The sequence below is a fragment of the Rhodamnia argentea genome, chromosome 1 (genome assembly GCF_020921035.1).
Source record: "Rhodamnia argentea isolate NSW1041297 chromosome 1, ASM2092103v1, whole genome shotgun sequence".
Lineage (NCBI taxonomy): Eukaryota > Viridiplantae > Streptophyta > Magnoliopsida > Myrtales > Myrtaceae > Rhodamnia > Rhodamnia argentea.
The window spans coordinates 6620328-6641717 of NC_063150.1; the positions used below are offsets into that span (position 1 = coordinate 6620328).

Here is a 21390-nt window from a genome sequence, read left to right on the forward strand (position 1 = left end):
TGAAATAGTGAAATAGTGTCTCTTCTAAGCATACTTTGGTATTTTGGGTATATCCCAAGACATGAGGTTATGTCTTGTCATACGCAACATGCCTAGGAGTGAACATTATATCCGTCACAAACATATTTAATACGCACATTCGTTGTGACGGATTGGAACGCTGTGTGATTACCTCCTTTATCAGAACCATATTCTTTATCTACTGGGGAGTGAATTTATGCTTCGTGGTCGTGCGGATTAATGGTTTCGTCAATTTTGCAATCTCTAAAATCATTAGTTGTTTTTTCTTTTTCTCAGGTTAATGATCTCTAGATCACCCCTTTTCCCCACATGATCCATTGTAGGCGGAATGTGTTTCATCTTTGACATGAGCATTGCTAAGAAAGAAATTCCTAGAGACAAGTGACTAGGAAGATGATGAAATATATGCTAGGAAGGAGGTCCTGCAATGAATTAGTTTGCAAAAGAAATTAGAGGGAGGAAAAAAAAGAGCCCCCAATTTAAAATTCACTCCCACCAATAAACCCATTCTAAAGTTATCATGTGCAAACGCACAAGGAGAAATGGACAAAGCCACCAAACTTCAAAGACCAATTAATAACCCAAAGTTTGAACTTTTTGAACCGTAAGAGAGGGAGCAGCTCAGGTTTCTCTTTTGAACTCAAACGACAGGTATAACTAATTTTGACAATTGCTGGTACTTAACAAGGTATAGTTGTGTCAAGGAACCCTAGTTACGATTAAGCAACATATCTTTTGGAATTCAGATTAAGTTTCTCAGAAGAACGTCGACGGATTAGTTCTTGTTATACTTTTCTCGATGTCATGGTACTTAATATTGCCTTTTATTTACTTGACCTCAGCGGAAAAAATAAAATAAAATAAAATTCTAGCTGCCACAGTACCCATCCTGCCCCGCACGGGGCACGAGGAGGTGGCCGATGATCCCTGCTCTTGTCCAACTCCCTGAGTCCAAATTTTTGCCACATAAGAGATGTCGTGCCACGTTAATGATCGGAGACGGAAGTGAATTGATCAAATATTCAGTAAAAGTTAGAGAATCACCTTGCACACAAAAAAACAAAAAAAAACAAAAAAGACCAAATCGGGAAATCGATAACTCAAAGTAAGAATATAAAAATAGTGAACGGAAGACAATCATGAACACGAGTTAGTTACATGATCCGTCGTGGTTAATGCGAGAAACAGAATCACTTGCAATTACAATCTCTTTTGCTTCGGTCTGGTTCGGTTTCATACCATAATTTCATTTCCTTTTTGTTTTATTGTCCTTCAAATGGAAGTTATGCAATATGATCCAATTATTCTCTTTCGAAAATCAAAACAATCCAGCAGATGATATACTAAAGGAGTTGAGTAGACAACGGTGATAAAAATGGCAACCCAGAGTCACGCGCGTCGAGCGCGCGTGGTGCGAATCTGCTTTTGGGTAAAGAGAGACCTGAGGCGAAGGGAAGTCGGGAGGTTCGGAACCCCGGAGGTTCGGAATAGGCCCGGGGTCCAGCTCCGGCAGGGGAGAGGGACACCTGGGGCGGATGGAGTGTATAAAGAAGAGAGAGAAGGGCGCAACAGCGAAAAAGAAAGGCAAAAGCTAGAATGGAAGAGGACTGTGACTCTCTGTATTCCTAACAAAGCAACCTCCCACGCTCTCTCACTCCTTCTCCTTCTCCTCCTCCTCTCTCTCTCTAGATCCTCTTCAATCTCTGCTTGCCGAGACCGTCTTCATAGTGAATTCCGCCGAGAATGGTGGCTTGAGAGGTCCGCGATTCTGAAGCGACGACGACTCGGGGAGTTCAGCACGGTCCCTCGCCTTTTTGCCGGGTTGAATCTGTTTCTGTGTTTGGTGTACGGAACATGGCGGCGGCGGAGGGGGCGCTCTCGTTCTCGGCGGCCTCGGTGGTGGAGGACGTGCTCCTCCAACAGCACGGCACGCGGCTCAGAGACGTCGATGTGGAGTCCAGAAGAGCTGAAGAAGCTGGTACGTGATTCACCTCTATGCTTTGCTAGTCAGCACCGAGTTCGTAACCTTCGGGATTCGGCTTGTGTGTGTGTGTGTGGCTCTGGTGATTTGGTGTTTGAATTCTCTGTTTGTTCTCGTTACTTGGATTCGTCGAGGTCCAATTTGAACATGATGTACCCGAGTTTTCTCTTTTCCTGCGAGGTTTCTGGCTCTAGATGAAATTTTCTGGCCGTGACTTTAGCTGCCGGAAAGAAGAATTTGAAAATGTTGCAACCTTGTTTCATGGATGATGATGACAACTAAACTTTATGGCTTGACACATTGGGTGGTTTCTCACTATAACGATCAGATGTCTACCTTCTCTTGTGCGGTCTAGTTTCTCTCTCCGCGTAGCTCGTTTCTCAGATTCTGAGCTTGAGCCTCAGTATCTTTGCCTTCTTGCAAGGAAATTTCAATTTACTACCCTTTTTGTGTCAATGTTTCACTTCCTTGTCATTCCACGTGTTCGGTACGGCAATTGCCATTTTTTACAAAATATGACAGCATTCGAAGTCGCAGTCTCTTGTTTGTGCGATCACCTGAATTTGCGGATCCATCATGGCCGAATGCAACTGGACTTTAGAACTCTCTGTCTCTGTTTACTTTGGCTGAAATCCTCTTGTTGGAGAGCTTAATTTGAGATCCTGATTAATTGTCTTTTGTAGCATCAAGAAGGAATGATGCAGCTGGTTGGCTGAGGAAGATGGTCGGAGTGGTTGCAGCCAGAGACTTACCTGCCGAGCCATCCGAAGAAGAGTTTAGGCTCGGGTTGAGAAGTGGTATTATCCTTTGCAATGTTCTCAATAAGATACAATCTGGGGCGGTACCAAAGGTCTGTTCTGTATTCTCGAATTCCTTCAGAATAGTTCTTTTTTTGCTAAAATTTCTATGGAATGGTTCATGCCATGCAAACTGAATAGACATTAAGCTTCCATGGTCAATGCCAATAAAATGCCTTGCATGAATTTTACTTTGTCTTCAGAGAAGAGTAGAAGGTTATAATAATGCTTTATTTTAACTGACATTAACATCCAACGCTGATCCATAGGTTGTGGAAAGTCCAAGTGATGCTGCTCTAATCCCTGATGGAGCTGCTTTGTCAGCATTTCAATATTTTGAAAATGTCAGGAACTTCCTTGTTGCTGTGCAGGAGATGGGCCTTCCCACTTTTGAAGCATCAGACCTGGAACAGGTACATTTGTTTGGATATATGTTTGGAGACTATCCTTATCACTGTTTGGGTCACGCCAGGAGGGCGGAGGGCCAATTTCCATGAATTAAGGATAAGGGGTTTTATTTCAACTTCAATCTTTGCAGGGAGGAAAGACTTCAAGGATTGTGAATTGTGTTTTGGCACTACAGTCATTTGCTGATTGGAAACAAACTGGCGGAAACGGAGTATGGAAATTTGGCGGCAATGTAAAGCCTACAATTTCATGTAAATCATTTGTTAGGAAAAATTCAGAACCATTCTCAAATTCCTTGTCAAGAACTTCTTCAATGAACGAGAAATCCTTGAATGCTCTAACTTCTGGTATTGACTCGAATAAAATGGTTGGTAAGCTTATCTCTTCTAAATTTAAGTTATTTCCTTCAGCTTCACTGATGACAAAAAACTTAAAACTGCTCTCCTTTATTTAGGCCAACTCCGGTTCATTGAGCATGCTTGTTCGCGCAATTCTTCTGGATAAAAAACCTGAAGAAATTCCGGCGGTAAATGTCTGCTCTCGTCGGTGTCATTTGTTTTAATTTTTTGGAGCTCTTTAAAAAAATTGTAAGACATGTGGAGTGGTCTTCAATTCACTATGTATACAAGTATTTTTATCCTATGTTTGCATGATGGAACACTCTTTACTTGGGTATGGTAGCCCAGGTTTGTAACTTCTTAAGTTACCATTACAGGGATGACACCCCTTGCTACCTTTTCCTATAACCCTTTTGACTTTTTGCATTTGCACAATATTCATTTTATCTTGATGTCGTGAAAGCTGGTTGTAGTGCTACACTTATCAGTTGGAACACTGTCTGAGGATCCAAAAATGCTAGTGAATTACAAGATTACACTACAACTGTACTACTGACTTCACCTTCTTGATGGAAACCAGCAGTGACTTCCACTTCTGCTACTCCTACTAGACGAAGCTCTATAGAGTTGACTCTTCAATCTGTTTCAATCTCCTGCTACATAATTGGTAGATGACTGCAAGCTGCATGCACTAGATAGTCCTATACTGACCTAGTTCCTTTTAGAAAATGTGGAAGAAGGAAACTTCTTCAAGATGGGTCTCTATATGCATTTCTGTTGCTTTGCATCATTAGTTTCTAAGTTTCTACAGTATCTATTTTAAGTGACATGGCTGGAATTTACTTTTGATCTTCTCTCTGATGGCAGTTGGTGGAATCTGTCCTAAGTAAGGTGGTTGAGGAGTTCGAACACCGTATCAATAACCAATTTGAGCTGGTATGTCATTTTGATGTTCATAAGTTTAGCTGATTTTGACTCTTAAACAAGAATTTCACTACATATTCATTTTCTTAAAACAACGAAGTGATTTTCTGTTTCAGTTAAAATTTAGAGTTTCGATAAACTTAGTTTTCTTTCCTTGGAGCTAAAGCGTCCAGTGGAAAGTTCTTGTTGAGCAGCTATGTATTTCAATTTTCTTTTAATACTCTGACTAAGGTTCCTCATTCAGTGATCATTTAATAATTCTATTACTTTTCTGATTTCCCTGTAGAAGAAAAGCACCACAAACGATGTTGCTGTTTCTTTTGGAAACAAGACTCTGGTGAAATCTACTACCAGTGAAAAGGTATTGCTTTCTCATCGCTTGAAACAGATTGCTGAAGGCTAGCATGAGGCAGTTTCAGCAAGCGAGTATCTCTTTCCTTGAATTATCATATCATTATGGAAAGTGTTTGTGCACTGAAGTTTTATTTTATTTTATTTTTGAATGTCTTAGCCTGAAGACAAGAATATGATGTTAAAACAGCAACAGATTTTTTATCAACAACAAAAAGATGTTCAGGTTTGAGTTTTGTTATTTAAATGCATTTTAACTGCTCAATTAGTTGTTTTGCATTATGTCAACTTACTTTTGTCTCTGCGATTTTAGGAATTAAAGCAAGCTCTCTGTACAACAAAAGCTGGCATGCAGTTCATGCAAATGAAAGTCCAAGAAGAGTTCAGCAGCCTCAGTACAGTCTCTATTCCTTATCTTGCCAGACTCCTATCAGCATTTTGCACTTAAAGATATCAGCATTTCGCACTTAAAGATATCAGCATTTCCCACTTATAAAGATACTTCTAGACAGGATCTTTTGTCTGTTTTGACGTTTGAGCTTTCTCGACAGGTTTACATATATATGGCCTTGCCAATGCTGCATCTGGCTATCATAAAGTTCTTGAGGAAAACCGCAAGCTTTACAACCAAGTGATGGATCTCAAAGGTAAGATTTCCAGATTCCCCACCTATTAAGCTTATCCTCGATATTCCCCAAGATAATTAATGAATCATACAGTAATTGGTTTATTGTTTATGTTACTAGGGAATATCAGAGTTTATTGCAGAGTGAGACCCTTCATGCCGGGACAATCAGATTTATTGAGCACTGTCGAGAATATCGAGGACGGGATTATCAGCATCACCACCCCATCTAAACATGGAAAAGGGCGTAGATCATTCAACTTCAACAAAGTCTTTGGGCCATCAGCAACCCAAGGTGGTAAAAAATTATTGTTTTTTTTTTTTTTTTTTTGCATTATGTATGTATACAGCATATATGCCAGACTGACCATGTTTTAATTTCTCCAGCGGAAGTATTTTCTGATACCCAGCCATTGATCCGGTCAGTTCTTGATGGATACAATGTATGCATATTTGCATATGGCCAGACTGGATCTGGAAAGACCTACACCATGGTAAGAAGTTGTAAAATACACTTTCAAGTTTTCTGGCTTTGTAAGTCGACCTTCCTGCTGTCTGTTTGTAATATCTGCTAACTTTGTGACTTCTGCTTCTCTTTTTTGCCTTTTCAGACGGGTCCTAGACAGCTTACGGAGCAAAATCAAGGTGTAAATTATAGGGCCTTGAGTGATTTGTTTTTCCTTGCAGAACAAAGAAAGGATATATTCGTCTATGATGTTTCTGTTCAAATGATCGAGATCTATAATGAGCAAGTGCGGGACCTTCTCGTTTCCGATGGATCAAATAGGAGATATCCTTCATACAAAATTTGTTGTGCTTCATAGAAGGCTTTTAATTTTGTCATCAGTTCCGACAGTTCTAAATTCTGATGAGTGATATTAAGATTAAAAGCTAATTAGACTTGCTTAGTAAACCCGATATTTCCAGCTAATTAGACTTGCTTAGTAAATCTGATATTTCCATTTTATTGAAGCCTTTTCAAAATATATCTGGTGTTCCAATATTGTCAGCTGATGTACACTTCAATATAGCATCTCTCTAACCAGATTGCTCTTAAGTTTTCCTTAGCTATGAAAACATTAGAAATACGAAATAGTTCCCAAACTGGACTCAGTGTACCGGATGCAAGCCTTGTCCCTGTTTCATCAACATTTGATGTAATTGATATCATGAACCTTGGGCATAGAAATCGTGCAGTGGGAGCTACAGCCCTGAATGATCGGAGTAGTCGTTCTCATAGGTGAGATCTGTTTCACTAATGCATATCTTATAGGGCATCCCAGAAGACTCACAATTTCTTCTTTTAATTTGCAGTTGCTTGACTGTACATGTTCAAGGACGAGATCTGACTTCTGGAACCATTCTTCGTGGATGTATGCATCTGGTTGATTTGGCAGGAAGTGAGAGAGTAGACAAATCTGAAGTGACAGGAGAACGGCTAAAAGAGGCACAACACATTAACAAGTCCCTTTCAGCCCTTGGAGATGTGATTTCCTCTCTTGCCCACAAAAACCCTCATGTCCCTTACAGAAATAGCAAGCTCACCCAGCTGCTTCAAGACTCACTCGGTAAACTAGAGCTGACAGTTTTTTCCCCTCACCATTCTTCATATATAAAGGAGCTTGAATAAAAAATAATGCTTCCGAAAGTTATCATGTACTTTGTACTCAATGGTTCTCAAATCTAAATTGAAGAGGTTCTAGTCAAGTTTAATGGAGGAACATTCTTTCTTCAGGAGGGCAGGCAAAGACGTTAATGTTTGTTCACATAAGCCCTGAGCCTGATGCTTTGGGAGAAACAATAAGCACACTTAAGTTTGCTGAGCGAGTTGCAACAGTAGAATTAGGTGCTGCCCGGGTAAACAAAGATAGTGCAGATGTGAAAGACCTCAAGGAACAGGTTGAAATATCTAATCCTCATCCAGTCATCACTTTTCTCGTTATGTCTTTTGGACTTTCAGTGTGGTAATAAACTACAATCATTCAACAGATAGCCAGTCTCAAGGCAGCATTAGCTAGGAAGGAGGAAGAACCAAAGCACATGCCACACCCTGTTTCTGGAAGCTCAGAACGACAGAGAAGGAAAGCAGCAGAATTATCCCCTTTTCATTCTAATCTACAGCATGCAGATGCAATAAGGGATCAAAATAGCTGCCGAAGACCAATGGGAGATGTTGGCAATCTTGAGGTAAACCTGTTTCCCTTATCATTGTTGGATGGGAAGCATAAATTATCTTGTCTCAATATACTTTCTGTAGTAGTACTCATTCCAATAGAAATTAGGCTTAATTCCCAAAAAAACAGCAACTTTTAGGTCCAATGCCAATACTGCCGCAAACTTTTTTTGTCTTGAAAAAAAAACTTCATTATAGTCCCAAATCTGCCCAGCTTCCAATAATTGCCATTAGTTTCCTCAAAACTATGAACATCTGGGCCAGTCAGAGGTTTATTATCGGAATCACGTTTTCATCAACACGTTCACTTTCATATAGACAACAACAGCCACCTAATGTTGATAATTTTGAAGAAACTAATGGTGACTTTTGGACGCGGGGCAGATTTGGGAGTAAGATGAAAGTTGATTTTTCTTTTTTTAAGACAAAAAAAAGTTTGGTACAGAATGGGGATTGAACATAAAAATTGAAGTTCTGCTATTTAGTTAGAATTCATAATGTTTGATGGAACAAATGTTACTTTTTTTGCATACCACGGGAGTTATTTCTGAGTAAGATTGATTAGCATCAGCTGTCTGTGTGGGTGTGTGTGTGTGTGTGTGCATGTATGAACGTGTATTTGCATGCGAGTGCTTTCTGTAAGCCAGGAGCTGAGACCGACATTTGGGTCCTGCAGGTGTTCACAAACTCTGCACTGAAGCACAAGAAACCGAGCTTTGACCTGGACGAACTGTTAGCTAATTCACCTCCTTGGCCTCCGGTTCCAGTCCAAAGTTACAGGGATGAAGAAAAAGAAGTGGGCTCAGGTGAGTGGGTAGACAAAGTCATGGTGAACAAGGAAGATGGTAGCCAAGTTGAGAACACCCTTGGGTGTTGGAGTACAAACAATGGGCACCTAACCGATGGGTTCTGCCAGAAATATCTCCAGGACAGCTCCAAAAATTTTCCCGAGCAAACTTACAGCATGTTCATGGGTAGTAACGGTTTCGATCACACAAATACAGATGATGTGGATGAGCTTGATGCTGCCACCAGTGATTCTTCAGAACCAGATTTGCTCTGGCAATTCAATCACGCCAAATTGAATGGCATCACTAATGGGATTGCATCGAAGGCTAATAGATCCACTTCCAAACCCCGAAAGAACCCAGATATCAGGTACGGTCCATGAATTGTGATTTCTTTGCTTGCGTACTATAGGAACAATCAATGTGCTGTGTTGTTGTGTCTTTGTTAAATAATATAGGAACACATTTCAGAAAATATATACGCCAGATTCAGTATGTGTAGTACCCAGAAAATGAATCTTAGCCCAAAGTAGTCCACAAAATAGGCCTTGCAGCTAGGAGAGTTGGCCTGATATGGCCGTAAGTAATTCTAAGCATCGGTGGAATGCACAGATTCAACGCAAAAAAGTAGATGTCTTTCATTTTGATACTCATTAGCCAATGAGCTACTTCCATCTAAAAGGGTTTACCTTGGCCGGTCCAGCAGGAACTTAAGTTCTAGTGTGGGCCCTTCTCCGTCTCGGAAGTCATCAAATGGGGTCGGTCTTCCTCTGCATCAGAATGGAAAGCAGCAACCTGCCATCGATGGGAAGCGGAAACCTGGTAATAGAAAGTAAATTCTTTGTAACCACGTCATTTCTTATCTAAATTGTTTCATTTCTTCGAACATGGAGGGAGATGGAGAGATTGATGTCGAAAGGAATGTATTCATCGCATGCCTTTCCTTTTTTTTTTTCCTCGGTTTTTGATGTAAAATGTTCATCTTATAGTATAATACAGCAACCGTGCCAGTTGCTTGCATGTGTTTTATTCTTGAACCAAAACTTTGGCACTAATTCAAAATGGCTTCAGTTGATTTCTGCCGTTGTTTAGATTGTGAAGTTACAATTCCTTGGTGTCTTATGTTTAGAAACTAAGCGGTTAAAAATTAAATGGAGTGCTACACTCGGGAAGTTCTATCCGTTACTAAACGAAATATCAAGCCGTCAGCACGTGAACGTTGACCGGCGCCTTGTGCAGGAAGACAACGCGGTGTGGAAGAAAAGCCATCTCAGATGATTGGCGTTTCTCAAAATGTGTTGAATTTGACTCTTCTTGCATCTAGAACCCGTCCTTGTCGTTATCCTGAATCCCACACGTAAATGGCCAGTCGTCATGTACGTACGCCTAGATAAAGGTGCTTATGTGTATGGACACAGAAATATGTTTTTCTTCTCCTAAAGTTCAGTCCTTGGCACGCAATTGAGACGCTATATTCGCAGAAAAGTTCTACTTTCATGAATTTTCTAATCAAATCACTCCCAAATCATCCCCACGACGTCCAGCGGTCTTGTTAAATGAACTTGGTCGAATCTGGCGTGGGAAGATTTGATGAGGAAATTCGTGAGAAATAGAAGAACTTGATTAAGCAGAATCAGATTTTTTATGCTATGTGTACAAGAGCAATTGGTCCGCAAGACTGCCCTTTTCATCATGATGGAACAGCTCACTCGGAGGAATCGAGAATATTATAACAATCAGCCGACAACAAAGGAAAAATAGGTCGTATTTGTAAGAAAAAAAAAAAAAAAAAGGAGGGCAGCCAGAATAGTGACTGGGCAGTTTCGTGGATAACAGTCAACTTGGATTGGTCTCAAGAGTCTTCACTCTCCAAACAGGTTGAGGCCAGCTTAACGCAAAAAACCAGACAACATCTCCTGCTCATCAAAGCTTGGTCCTATAAATCCTTCACCTGGCCATTCCTCTTCATCACGCTCCCTCTCTGGTACAAATTTGAGAAGATGGGTGTGGTCACTTTTGCGCACGAGCTAGAATCCCCGGTCGCTCCGGACCGCCTCTTCAGAGCCTTGATGCTTGATGCGCACACGCTATTCCCTATGCTTATGCCTCAGTACATCCAGAGCATTGACCTTATCCAAGGTGATGGAGGTGTCGGAAGTGTCAAGCAAACCAACTTCTCTCAAGGTTTGCCTCCAAATCCTCCTTCTTTTGCCGATCCCCATGCTGTTGTTTGGAAATAAGAAGGGGGGTTGCCGCCTCTTGCTTTGCTTATGTAGGAAGCTTGCTTAAATATGCGAAGCATCGGATGGACGCGCTGGACGCGGACAACTTCCGCTGCAAGTATACTCTGATCGAAGGGGACATACTCAGCGACGGCCTGAAGTCTGTGGTGTACGAGGTCGAGTTCTTCGATGATGGGAATGGCGGGTCCATCTGTAGGATGACGAGCGACTATTGTTCGGACCGGGACATCGAGTTCAGAGACGAGGACATAGAGGCCGGTAAGGATAGAGCAATGGAGTTGTACAGGGCTGTCGAGGCCTACTTGTTGGCGAATCCTTCTGCTTGCACTTAGTTTTGCTCTCATGGGGACCTTCTCGCTTGTTAGCTCTTGAATGTAGACTTAAATTGGCCCTTATGAGAGACTATAGTGAATTCTGTTGCTGAACCCGAAAGGTCTCTAATTTCGAGGTGGACGACCGAATGTCTGGTTAGACATCCGTGGAACAAATTTGAAACTTGATATTACCAGATTTCAGGTGCTCCCCCCCCTCAAAAAAAAAAAAACCAGTTAGCCCTTGGGATGTTGTTGAAGGAGTATTATCAAATGTCGTTTGCTTGATATAAATTAATATGATGATTGAGAGCAAAGACAAGAGAAAATTTCGAAGCTCACAATCAAGTTAATGGAATTGGCACCAGCAATATGTTTTTTTCATGGATTTCGCACAAACGAAGCGAAACATGCTCAAGGCTTTTATGCCCATTATCAGCCCCGTGCAAAAGACCGGCACCGTCTAGTAGGACTATATTAGATGCTTCCCTTGATGCTCCTATCCAGGTTGCTTATGTGATTCAACGCAACGTTCGGTTCTGGCCACTTGTTAGGGCAAAGTGTCTGGTTGCCATTCACACCGACGAGCGTGACGAGGTCATGTTTAGTTCTTTACTGGCTCTCCATATGACAGATTCGCTATCTAAGAAGCCCGGAAGTCGGTTAGAAATAGGGAGACCAAAGTTTCATAGCATAAATCAGTTCAGTTTTAGACCGAATGTGCCTAAATCCGGATCATCACTTGGTTGGCAATTAAGGGCAAACTGTAAAACTTATGACAGAACCAAGAGAAGGGCTACTGGTGCAGAATGACAGCATCTGGTTTTCTGCAGGGCTGCCTTGGAACCCACATAATGATTTATTCGTCAGCGTTAATTTCCGAAGCGCGAATGGAGCCATTTGCTGAATCTGCGGGGCTATGAAGGAAACATTTAGACACCGGGACGAAGAATTTGCTTGGCTCGTGCAGATACTAGAAGGTAACGCTTTACAGAAAATACTGCTGAAACTTGCATGAAATGGGTCATCGAGAACACACTCCATGAGGTTCTACATGTTAAAAGGAGAAGAAATCAGTGTAATATGGAAGTGACATTGAGCTGCTGTGTGGTAGACGGAGGAATCCTTTAAACCCTTAATGTGCTGTCAATGTCTAGCTACGTAATTCGGTGCCTGAGACTTGTCCATTTGGCTTTGTAATCTGTACAGTTTGGCTCTCTGTTGTTTGACAGCAGCTGAGCTTCTCTTAGGAGGTACAAATGAGGAGTAGCCGGTTGTGAAGACTGAAGAGCTCTCAATGCCCAAATCTCTAGCTACTCCCACATGAATGGTATAATGGAATACTTTGTATAAAAAATAAAAAATTGGTCTGAAGATCATACTTATGTTGACAGGAAAAAAGTATGGACATGAGATGCTATATTATTTTTTAAAACCAGAAATTTTTTCTCCGTTCGAAAGAAAGCCCTAGTTCCCCCACCGAGGGGGCCGGGCAGCAGGAGGAAGAGATATAAAAGTTTGGATGCAAAGTATTTGCCTTTGCAATCATTGCGCATGTAGATGGAAGTACAAATAAAGTCATGAACTTTTCAATTGAATCAATTTAATCCTAAACCTTTTGTATTTGTGCCACTCTAATCCATCCAATAAATTTTGATCGGAAATCATTGACGTAGACGAGACCATATCACATGGGACGACCGGCACCAACGTGGTATATTTTTAGAATTTTTATTTTATCATTTTCCTTTTTATTCATTGTGGCCGGCGAGTCCTCATTGGCCATTGGCAAGGGTCGAGGCCCGCAGCCAAGCCCTCATCAAGGCCAAGAGGGATCGGGTAGAAGGAGGAAGAAATACAAAAGTTTGGATGCGAAGTACTTGTCTTTATAATGACTATACATGTATGGACGGAATTTATACTGTCCAGGACAATATTAAGTATATTTGATCAATTTTTCTTAAAAGTACGTGGAAAGAAATCCAGCATTATCATAATAAAATCATAAAAAGATGTTATTGTGAAGTATAAGCAAAGTCTACCCATTACCGTAGAACTATTTAAATTACAAGAATTCTTACTTATTTATTGAAGATCGTTACCAGTTTTGTTCTATATAATGAGAAAGAAATTACAAGAATGTTATATTTATAAAATCAATATGAAATAAAAGTAATCATATCATTAAGTGGTAATTTTACTAACACAATCCATTCCATGTAAGAATAATCACTTACGTTTTGTAATAATACTAGGAATTGCAAGATTAATACAAATTACTGCCAATAAATGATGCATGATACACAGACGATAGTATTGTAGTTATTGCAATTAAGTTGGTGATTTGAATGAATGATGATTAATTTTTTATTTTGTTTTGGAAGATTATCCAAAAGATAAATTTATAATAAAAAAAGCAATTTTCCTGGGAAATGTAAAATACCTAAACATTTTCTCAGCATCCGTCACCCCCCCGCGCTCTCTTCTGGTTCGCCATTCTCCTCTTCTTTGCTTCTCCATCCTCTTCACATCTGTCGGGAAATTCGTTGACTTCACTCGCCACTGCTCAGGTTCTCTCTCTCTCTCTCTCTCTCGTTGCGGTCATATGAAGATCTCGTACAAGCATATGGTGTGGCGCCGACGCGTGATGCTTTGGTTACAGATTGCGAAATCGAAGAGGACCGGAAATGGCGGCTTACATCGTATCCAGGCGCCTCTCGAGCGGATCAGGGACGCCTCCTTCGCAGCTTGTGGGTGCTTTGCGTTACGCGGCTTGCTGGAGATCGTATTCGACCGCTTTCCGAGAGGAAAGAGACACTTTTGGACCCATTCTTGTTCCCTCGGACAAGTTCGTCTCTTTCACCTTTTGTCTTGCTAGTTCTTATTAACTCTCGAACGATACGATGAAGATGTTGCCTTTTGACTATTGTCTGAAGCGCGTATTTATGTGCGCACGCGAGAATCGATGAAGCAGGGCATGCGCCTGGGCTGCTTTAAGTGTTTGAAAATTGATGGTTGTTGAATTTTCATTAGATTGTGGGGAGCGCAAACGCAAAGATCGCTGCAGAATTTTGACATCGGAGGCGAGCGTGAGCGGATGCCCGAGCCGATTGTTCGAGCTTTCGGCATCCTTAAGAAGTGTGCGGCCAAGGTCGTTTTCTTCAACTGATCCCTTTTCGGTTTTCTGGTGGATTTCATGTCAGGATTAGTTGTGTCGTTGAGTTATGCAAATGAACTTGTCATTTTAGGCCCTGTTTTTGTTGTGTACCGATACCGTCATACCATTGCAATGCTAGTGAGTAGTGAACCACATAGTTACACTTTAGCTTACCGTTTATTCCTCTGCCCCCTTGTATCGAATAGATTAAGTCTTATCTAACTTCGTATCCTATTACCAATCTCGTATTGTCACCATGGCATGAGTTGGAGTGCTTTGAAGCTCTATATTAGTTTATCTTCATAGTAATCCTACACTTTGTCTATTAATTAATGTTCTGAACTTTGAAGCTGTATTATCCGGGAAAATCACTTGAAACTTTTATGAAGCAGGATGTATGATTCAAACTCATACACCTAATTAATTGTCCTCAGCATCGTGCCATTATTTACTTCAAAAACACATTGTAGAAGGTAGTTGATTGTGTCAATGCTATAATTCTCAGGTTAACATGGAATACGGTCTCGATCCTTCCATAGGAAAAGCCATAATGCAAGCATCTCAAGAAGTAGCTGAGGGAAAATTAAATGATCATTTTCCCCTTGTCATATGGCAGACTGGCAGTGGCACTCAAAGTAACATGAATGCCAATGAGGTGAGCGCAATTATACATATACAACAAGGCGTCTAAGGCCTTGTGCTTTTCGGTACAATATGCTAATGCCCATGCGGATTACCACTGAAGTTTTGTTGCCATCTTTCTCGTTTGGGTTGCTAATTCTTTATTCTGGCATCCATTATGCTATTGGGAAGTCCCATTTTGTACGTATCTATCATGGTCTTGTGACAATCCTTATGTAACTCTCAAGTGACGGATCTGGAGTTTTCTTTTTTGGGAAGGGGGATAACGGCGGTTTGATTTGTTATTTCATGTGAATGTGGAAGCAGGATGATGGTAATTGCTAGATGATTTCTTTTCCTAATCATTTATTTTTTTTGAATTTATGGGTTATTGTAGGTGATTGCAAACAGAGCAGCTGAAATTCTTGGCCGTAAGCATGGAGAAAAGTTTGTGCACCCAAATGACCATGTGAACCGATCTCAATCTTCAAATGACACTTTCCCAACTGTAAGCTTTGTTTTCTTCATCACCAGATTACCACTGTCACTTGAGGCAAATTGTTTTCCTTGACCATTTTCTCCCACTTTTTTTAATCCTAAAGGGGATCTGATCCGGGGCATGTAGTGATATAACTCTATATCATTCATAAGAGAATAAAGAACTATGGAGTTTACTGTTAAACAAATGCGTTATTGTATTTCTCATATTATAGGTGATGCATATTGCGGCTGCAATGGAAACAAATTCAAGATTATTGCCAAGTCTTGGGAACTTGCATACTTCACTTCACTCAAAGGTTTGATAATTGTTAAGACCTAAAACACTTTTATCACCATTGTTGAAGTGCTCCCGTAGTAATGCTTTGTGTTTACATTTTTTGGTATTTTCGCTTTAAAGGAAATGGAAATACTCTAGGATAATGCAGTTTTCTTTCTTTCAGCACTGGATGTTTCACCATTCAACATTATTTTAGCCCTTTTGTACATGACACCTTCAATCTTCAAGTAAACTTTATTTTTCTGCTTATTTTACTTGTTACCTTCATTTTGTCTCTTTCAGATTGTCGATGCCAATTCTTTTAAAGAACTTCCAAGTTATGCTCATACATAAGATGTGCTAAGGAGTGATCCATATGCACAATTTCTCATTGTGAAAAATCTTCGTATTTTGTGGATGTGTTTTTTTTTTTGGGTAAGGTTGTATTTTGTGGATGTTTTTGCTTTCTATATTCAATAACCTAAGCAAAATGGGGTATACCCATAGGACAAGCTTCACAAGTTTAATGTTTTTTGACCAAAGAAAAAAAGGTTAAATGTTCGGGCTTATCTGTTATGTAGTGCTTATTCATGTGCAATGACGCTGAGCTTTCTTAAGGCCATGTTGTTTCTTCCTTCAGTGGATTTTCTAATTAATGTGACTAAGCTGAAAGATTCTGTGCACACTCATCGACTGCACTTTTGTCTGTTCACACGCACATTTGTGCATGTGCATTGGGCTATTTGTGTGTTTCACTAATAGTGCTTGCGCCTGTTTTCTCCAGAGGCTTCATTTTCTTAAAATCAGTTAGATCATTTTCATTTTTTCTCCTTAACAGTCCATCGAATTTAAGGATATTGTCAAAATTGGACGAACTCACACTCAAGATGCGACTCCTTTGACTCTGGGGCAAGAGTTTAGTGGCTATTGTACGCAAGTAAGCATTCCTTTCTGCTGTAGTCTAGTGGTAACACAATTTTAAGTTTGCTTTTCAGGAAGCACAGATATTAAGTTCCAAATCCTGCATGCATAGATGTAGTCTGTTATGTATGTACTTGGATGCCAACTTGTTTACTAGCTGGTGGCTCCAAGAGCTTTTATATCTATTGGCAACCAAAAAACGGAAAAATTAGTTGTATATATTTCTGATTATACAAAAGCCTGATATATTATGTGGCAACATAGAGGATGTAATTCATACAGAATGTTTCTATGGCAGGTTAAGTATGGAATTGACCGTGTCAACTGCACTCTACCTCGTATGTACCAGGTTCGTAGGAGCTACATATGTTCTTGCTCTCGATGTTCCTTCTTTTCGAGTTCTGATGGTTGGGGTTTGAGCAGCTTGCACAAGGTGGTACTGCTGTAGGTACCGGTCTGAACACAAAGAAAGGGTAGGTTTATCCTAACATAATTACTTCAATCTCACCTCAATATGTGCCATCCATGATGTAACGGTCATGGCTCTGGTTTGTAGTCCTGATTCTCAGCATATCTCACCTGTTAGCATCCTGCTGATTTGACTATAACTTTAGCAGTTTGGGCTGACTGCCTAAAATGAATATTTTACTGAGTGAGCATGATATGGCCAATCGTAGATAGGTTGTTTGAGGTCGTTTTCTCCCTAGATATGTTTCAAGTTGTCATGCTCTAGTTATTCTCGAACATTATTGACTGGGGGCTTTTCTTCGACGCATCACCAATATTTTACTGAGTGAGCATGATATGGCCAATAGTAGATAGGTTGTTTGAGATCGTTTTCTCCCTAGATATGTTTCAAGTTGTCATGCTCTAGTTATTCTCGGACATTATTGACAGGGGGCTTTTCTTCAACGCATCACCAATTGATGGGACTCTTGTGCAGGTTTGATGTAAAGATAGCTGCAGCAGTAGCTGAGGAAACTAGTTTACCATTTGTCACTGCAGAAAACAAGTTTGAAGCCTTGGTAATGCTTTACTTACCCAAACCTTGTTCTTTACACTTTTTTTCTCTCTTGTTCTCTCTTTCGTGAAGTAGAGAGATAACTAAGTGACGATGTGTGATCTTTCTCTATCAGATAGAAAAAGAAATTTATATCTCCTCTATGTGCTGAGCAGGCTGCACATGATGCTTTTGTGGAGACAAGTGGTGCCCTTAACACAGTAGCTGCTTCTCTCATGAAGATTGCTAATGACATTCGGTTTTTGGGAAGGTCAGTTCACCACCTGAGCTGGAGTTATTACCTTCTATCATTGTCATTCCTTTTCCGCTATTTTTTGTTCAAATTTTTTGTGCTTAATACAGTGGTCCCCGTTGTGGCCTTGGGGAACTTATTCTTCCTGAAAATGAGCCCGGCAGCAGTATTATGCCGGTAATGATGATATCGTAACTATTACCGCAAGTTACAATTGAGACAAGTAGCTTTGGGCTAAGAACCTTAAGTTGACAAGGCTGCTCGACATCACTTCACTAAATCTATTCTATTGCAGGGGAAGGTCAACCCTACCCAATGTGAGGCTCTTACCATGGTCTGTGCACGGGTAAGAGTTTTATTTTCAGTTCCAATCTCTCTCTAGCCAATTAGGGGGTAGTTAATATGCTAGAGTTAAATGTTACTATTTTTGAAGTTACAGAGAGACAGGGAGTGTCCTCTGGTCACTCCACATAAAAGATGACCATCTCTGAAATGAATAATAAATACAACTTGACATCTTTCGCAGGTTATGGGAAATCACGTAGCCGTTACAGTAGGTGGATCAAATGGCCATTTTGAGCTGAATGTTTTCAAGCCAATGATTGCTAGTGGTCTCTTACAAGTGCGCTCCTCATCTTGCACTTTGTCATTGTTGAAAGTGTATATCCTTGATTATGAGCCAAATAATGGAGCAGCAATGCTGCTTTGTGCTACTTGATTGCTATAGCTAGAAGTGGTAGCCGGCCTTGAAATTTCTCAAAATATGTGAAGCATTTAGTTTGATCATGTTTGGAAGTTCTGGAAATTCAATTTACATGAGGATAAATAGGCAAAAGATGGTTTTGCGTACAAACGAAAAAAAACTAGTCTTCAATGATTACACTTAATGAAAACTAGAAAAGTCATTTATTTAATAACATAACGCAGTAACCTTTTACCTGCATTTTTAGCTTCTATAAGTTTGATCAATGGTCAATCTTTCATTATTGTTGTGGCCTATATTTAATACTTGCTACATCACCAAATTGACTCATCTTGCATTGTTGCTCTTTTTTTAACTTGCTTCATCACCAAATTGACTCATCTTTCATTTTTGCTCTTTTTTTTACCTATAGTCACTGAGACTATTGGGGGATGCCTCTTCTTCCTTTGACAAGAATTGTGTCCAAGGAATTCAAGCTAACAAGGAAAGAATTTCAAAGTTACTGCATGAGGTCAGCTGTGCTGTTTTTTGGCAGTATATGGATATAATTTCTGGCTGATTAGAATCTGAAGCTGATTATTTGTTCTTGATGTGGGATGAAATTGTGGGCCTTGCAGTCATTGATGCTTATCACATCCTTGAATCCCGTGAGTGTCTTACCTCCTGATTAATTTTAATTGTGACTTTCAGTATATCTATTCAGAATATTTTTCTATATTAAGAATAGAAATTTTCTTAAAGCAAACGTTCGTACTCTTTCCAGAAAATTGGGTATGATAATGCTGCTGCAGTTGCCAAGAAAGCCCACAAGGAGGGATCCACTTTGAAGGTGATTTCCTTGATTCTATTTTTAGTTATGTTGATTACATTATCTACTTGAATGGAAATCCTTTACAGTCAGCTTGGCTGAGTGTTTATGCTAACAACAAGGTTGTAGGAAAAAAGAAAAGAAGATCAAACTGAACATTTAGGCTTTTCAATATGGTTTAGTTTTGTGGAAACTTATTAAACCTAGTGTGTTATTCGACTCTGATTTGCCAACCAAACCCAAGGTGAACTGTTTCCACATATATTTCTATATTTGGTGTGGTTGTATATTTACATTGTGATTATGTTGTTGTTTTATATCATCGTAGACTTAGAAAATAGAAAGATTAGTTAGATGAAAAGAGTAGGCATTTCTTTGCTTGAATTTGTATGGTGCAAGTACAAACTGTTTATACCAATTTTTCGGAGCTTGGGCTTTAAGGAAAATGAGCCTTAACCAAATGATTCAAATCATCGAGACATCATTACTTTTTATTCCTTTCATAGTTCCTGTCGACTAACACAAAACATTTTAAAATCTGAAGTGGTGAAAATGCAGTTAGTTTAGCATGTCTTTTACTGAATTTTTAATTAAGGCATGAGTTGCATTGCATTTAATAATATCCATTGCTCATGGAGGAATGGAATACTTTGAATGGCTTCGAAGACAGATCCAGTGGGTGTTGTATTTTTTGTTAAGAAGATATGCTTATCACCCAACCTTGGGTTGGTCTAGTGACTAATGGGCCCGAAACTTGTTACCTGACTAGGGGTGGCATATCTATGTCCGGAAATAACACTTTTGTGTAGTCTCGGAAATAGGTGCCATGGGGAACCTCCAAATATGGTGTGGTAAAAACAGTGCAATGTTGCCTGCCATGTATTTGGTCTAGCCTACTTGCTTCTCATTTGGTAAATGTATGAGTTGCTTGATTCTGCCTCAGATTATACCTTTTTTTTCTTTTTCTCAGGAAGCTGCTCTGAAACTTGGAGTCCTCACAAGCGAAGAGTTCGACAATCTTGTTGTGCCTGAGAAAATGATTGGACCATCTGACTGAAAAGAATAGTAGATTCTCAAGACAATCGACATTCTTAGCTGACGGAAGATTAGCTAGTATTCCATTTTTTTTCCCGGCATTTTTGTCTGCCCCTATGAAGGATGAAGGGCTTATGGCATTAAAAACTTTCAGAACATTATTGTTGGGCGGCATTGTATCAATTGGTCTCAAGCTTGTGTGGCATCTCACTAGTGACACTAGCAGTTGATAAGGTTCTCCTCATCTCTGCTTTCCCTTTAGGTTTGTATTATTAACACAAGCAGTCAACAAGGTAATAAGGAGGCCTACAATGAGCATATTGTATCCTAGGAATTTTTTGATGCCTGAATAAAAAGAGAGTTCTTTTTCAACCCTGCGATGGTGATACCCTCATTGGATTGTGGCATCGGTCCGTTTCTTAAATCTCTTTCCCTCTTTGACATAAAAATTATGTTCTGCATGTTAGTCTTCCGAGAGATTGACAGCTCTTTGCTTAGTGGGTTATTCACTTTTGATAAGTTGCACATTGTTTTAGAAGTCTTAGCACTTACAGGTAAATCATAAGCAACCTTAATGTCGTAATTAAAATTTCTTCACAAAACTGTAGGACTATTCTTGTTGAGCACATTTGCCTCACTTAAACATGAGTACCTGTCAAGTTTTAACCTATACCGCAGGTGGCAATTGGCAAAAGTGTTTATTGATTGTACATGTCTTTCCCATCATTTCTTGGGTACAATCATCTTCCGCGACAATACTACTGATGCCTTGTAACTTGGGATTCCCTGTCTTAATTTGGACATTGCGATCACTGATCTATCAGACTGGATGCACGAAATTTGAGGTTAGCTATTTCCTCCTTTGTCGTGCGAGATCAAGCAAGAACCTTGTAGTTCAAACTCGTGGAATCCCACATGGCAGGCAGTAGAAACTCCCTACTTTTAACTCCATAAGCATCATAACTTGCTTTTACTAACCTGTCTTGCATCATCGGGACAGGAAGTGACCATTCGGGCTGGAGCGATAGGACAAAAAGCGGCTCCTAACAAACTTCTAAAATAGCAAGATAAAACTAAACTGAACTATATGCATTAGAGAAGAGTATTGCTGAATTATTGCGTAAAATTTAAAGTAACTCAAAAAGGTACCTTGGATGTAACGATTTAGTTTAGCG

The 21390-nt window shown here is 40.0% G+C and overlaps 3 protein-coding genes across 6 annotated transcripts; all 3 read left to right on the forward strand.

The window, feature by feature from the left end:
• The first annotated feature begins 1593 nt into the window (after nt 1-1593).
• Nucleotides 1594-9433, forward strand: LOC115750187 (kinesin-like protein KIN-14I). Of its 4 annotated transcripts, none has more exons than XM_030687369.2 (19): nt 1594-1999; nt 2686-2852; nt 3069-3212; nt 3338-3574; nt 3662-3733; nt 4413-4481; nt 4756-4830; nt 4981-5046; nt 5134-5215; nt 5372-5467; nt 5567-5740; nt 5833-5939; nt 6057-6235; nt 6524-6685; nt 6760-7013; nt 7181-7344; nt 7435-7632; nt 8295-8776; nt 9089-9433. In XM_030687369.2, the coding sequence occupies exons 1-19, from the start codon at nt 1876-1878 to the stop codon at nt 9240-9242; spliced, it is 3006 nt and encodes a 1001-aa protein (XP_030543229.1). In that variant the 5' UTR covers nt 1594-1875; the 3' UTR covers nt 9243-9433. The 4 variants fall into 4 exon arrangements, with proteins under 4 accessions (XP_030543229.1, XP_030543231.1, XP_030543232.1 ...); XM_030687371.2 differs by having other exon boundaries at nt 9110-9433; XM_030687372.2 differs by having other exon boundaries at nt 9113-9433.
• An 854-nt stretch (nt 9434-10287) lies between these two features.
• LOC115750203 (major allergen Pru ar 1-like) lies at nt 10288-11175 on the forward strand. Its single transcript, XM_030687395.2, has 2 exons — nt 10288-10590; nt 10683-11175. The coding sequence occupies exons 1-2, from the start codon at nt 10407-10409 to the stop codon at nt 10979-10981; spliced, it is 483 nt and encodes a 160-aa protein (XP_030543255.1). The 5' UTR covers nt 10288-10406; the 3' UTR covers nt 10982-11175.
• Nucleotides 11176-13400: 2225 nt separating this feature from the next.
• On the forward strand, nt 13401-20587 carry LOC115750152 (fumarate hydratase 1, mitochondrial). Its single transcript, XM_030687331.2, has 18 exons — nt 13401-13530; nt 13623-13808; nt 13994-14111; nt 14623-14772; nt 15136-15246; nt 15452-15535; nt 16334-16432; nt 16715-16765; nt 16840-16889; nt 17360-17441; nt 17593-17687; nt 17780-17846; nt 17965-18015; nt 18196-18291; nt 18785-18883; nt 18990-19019; nt 19136-19201; nt 20151-20587. The coding sequence occupies exons 2-18, from the start codon at nt 13648-13650 to the stop codon at nt 20235-20237; spliced, it is 1497 nt and encodes a 498-aa protein (XP_030543191.1). The 5' UTR covers nt 13401-13530; nt 13623-13647; the 3' UTR covers nt 20238-20587.
• Nucleotides 20588-21390: the final 803 nt, after the last annotated feature.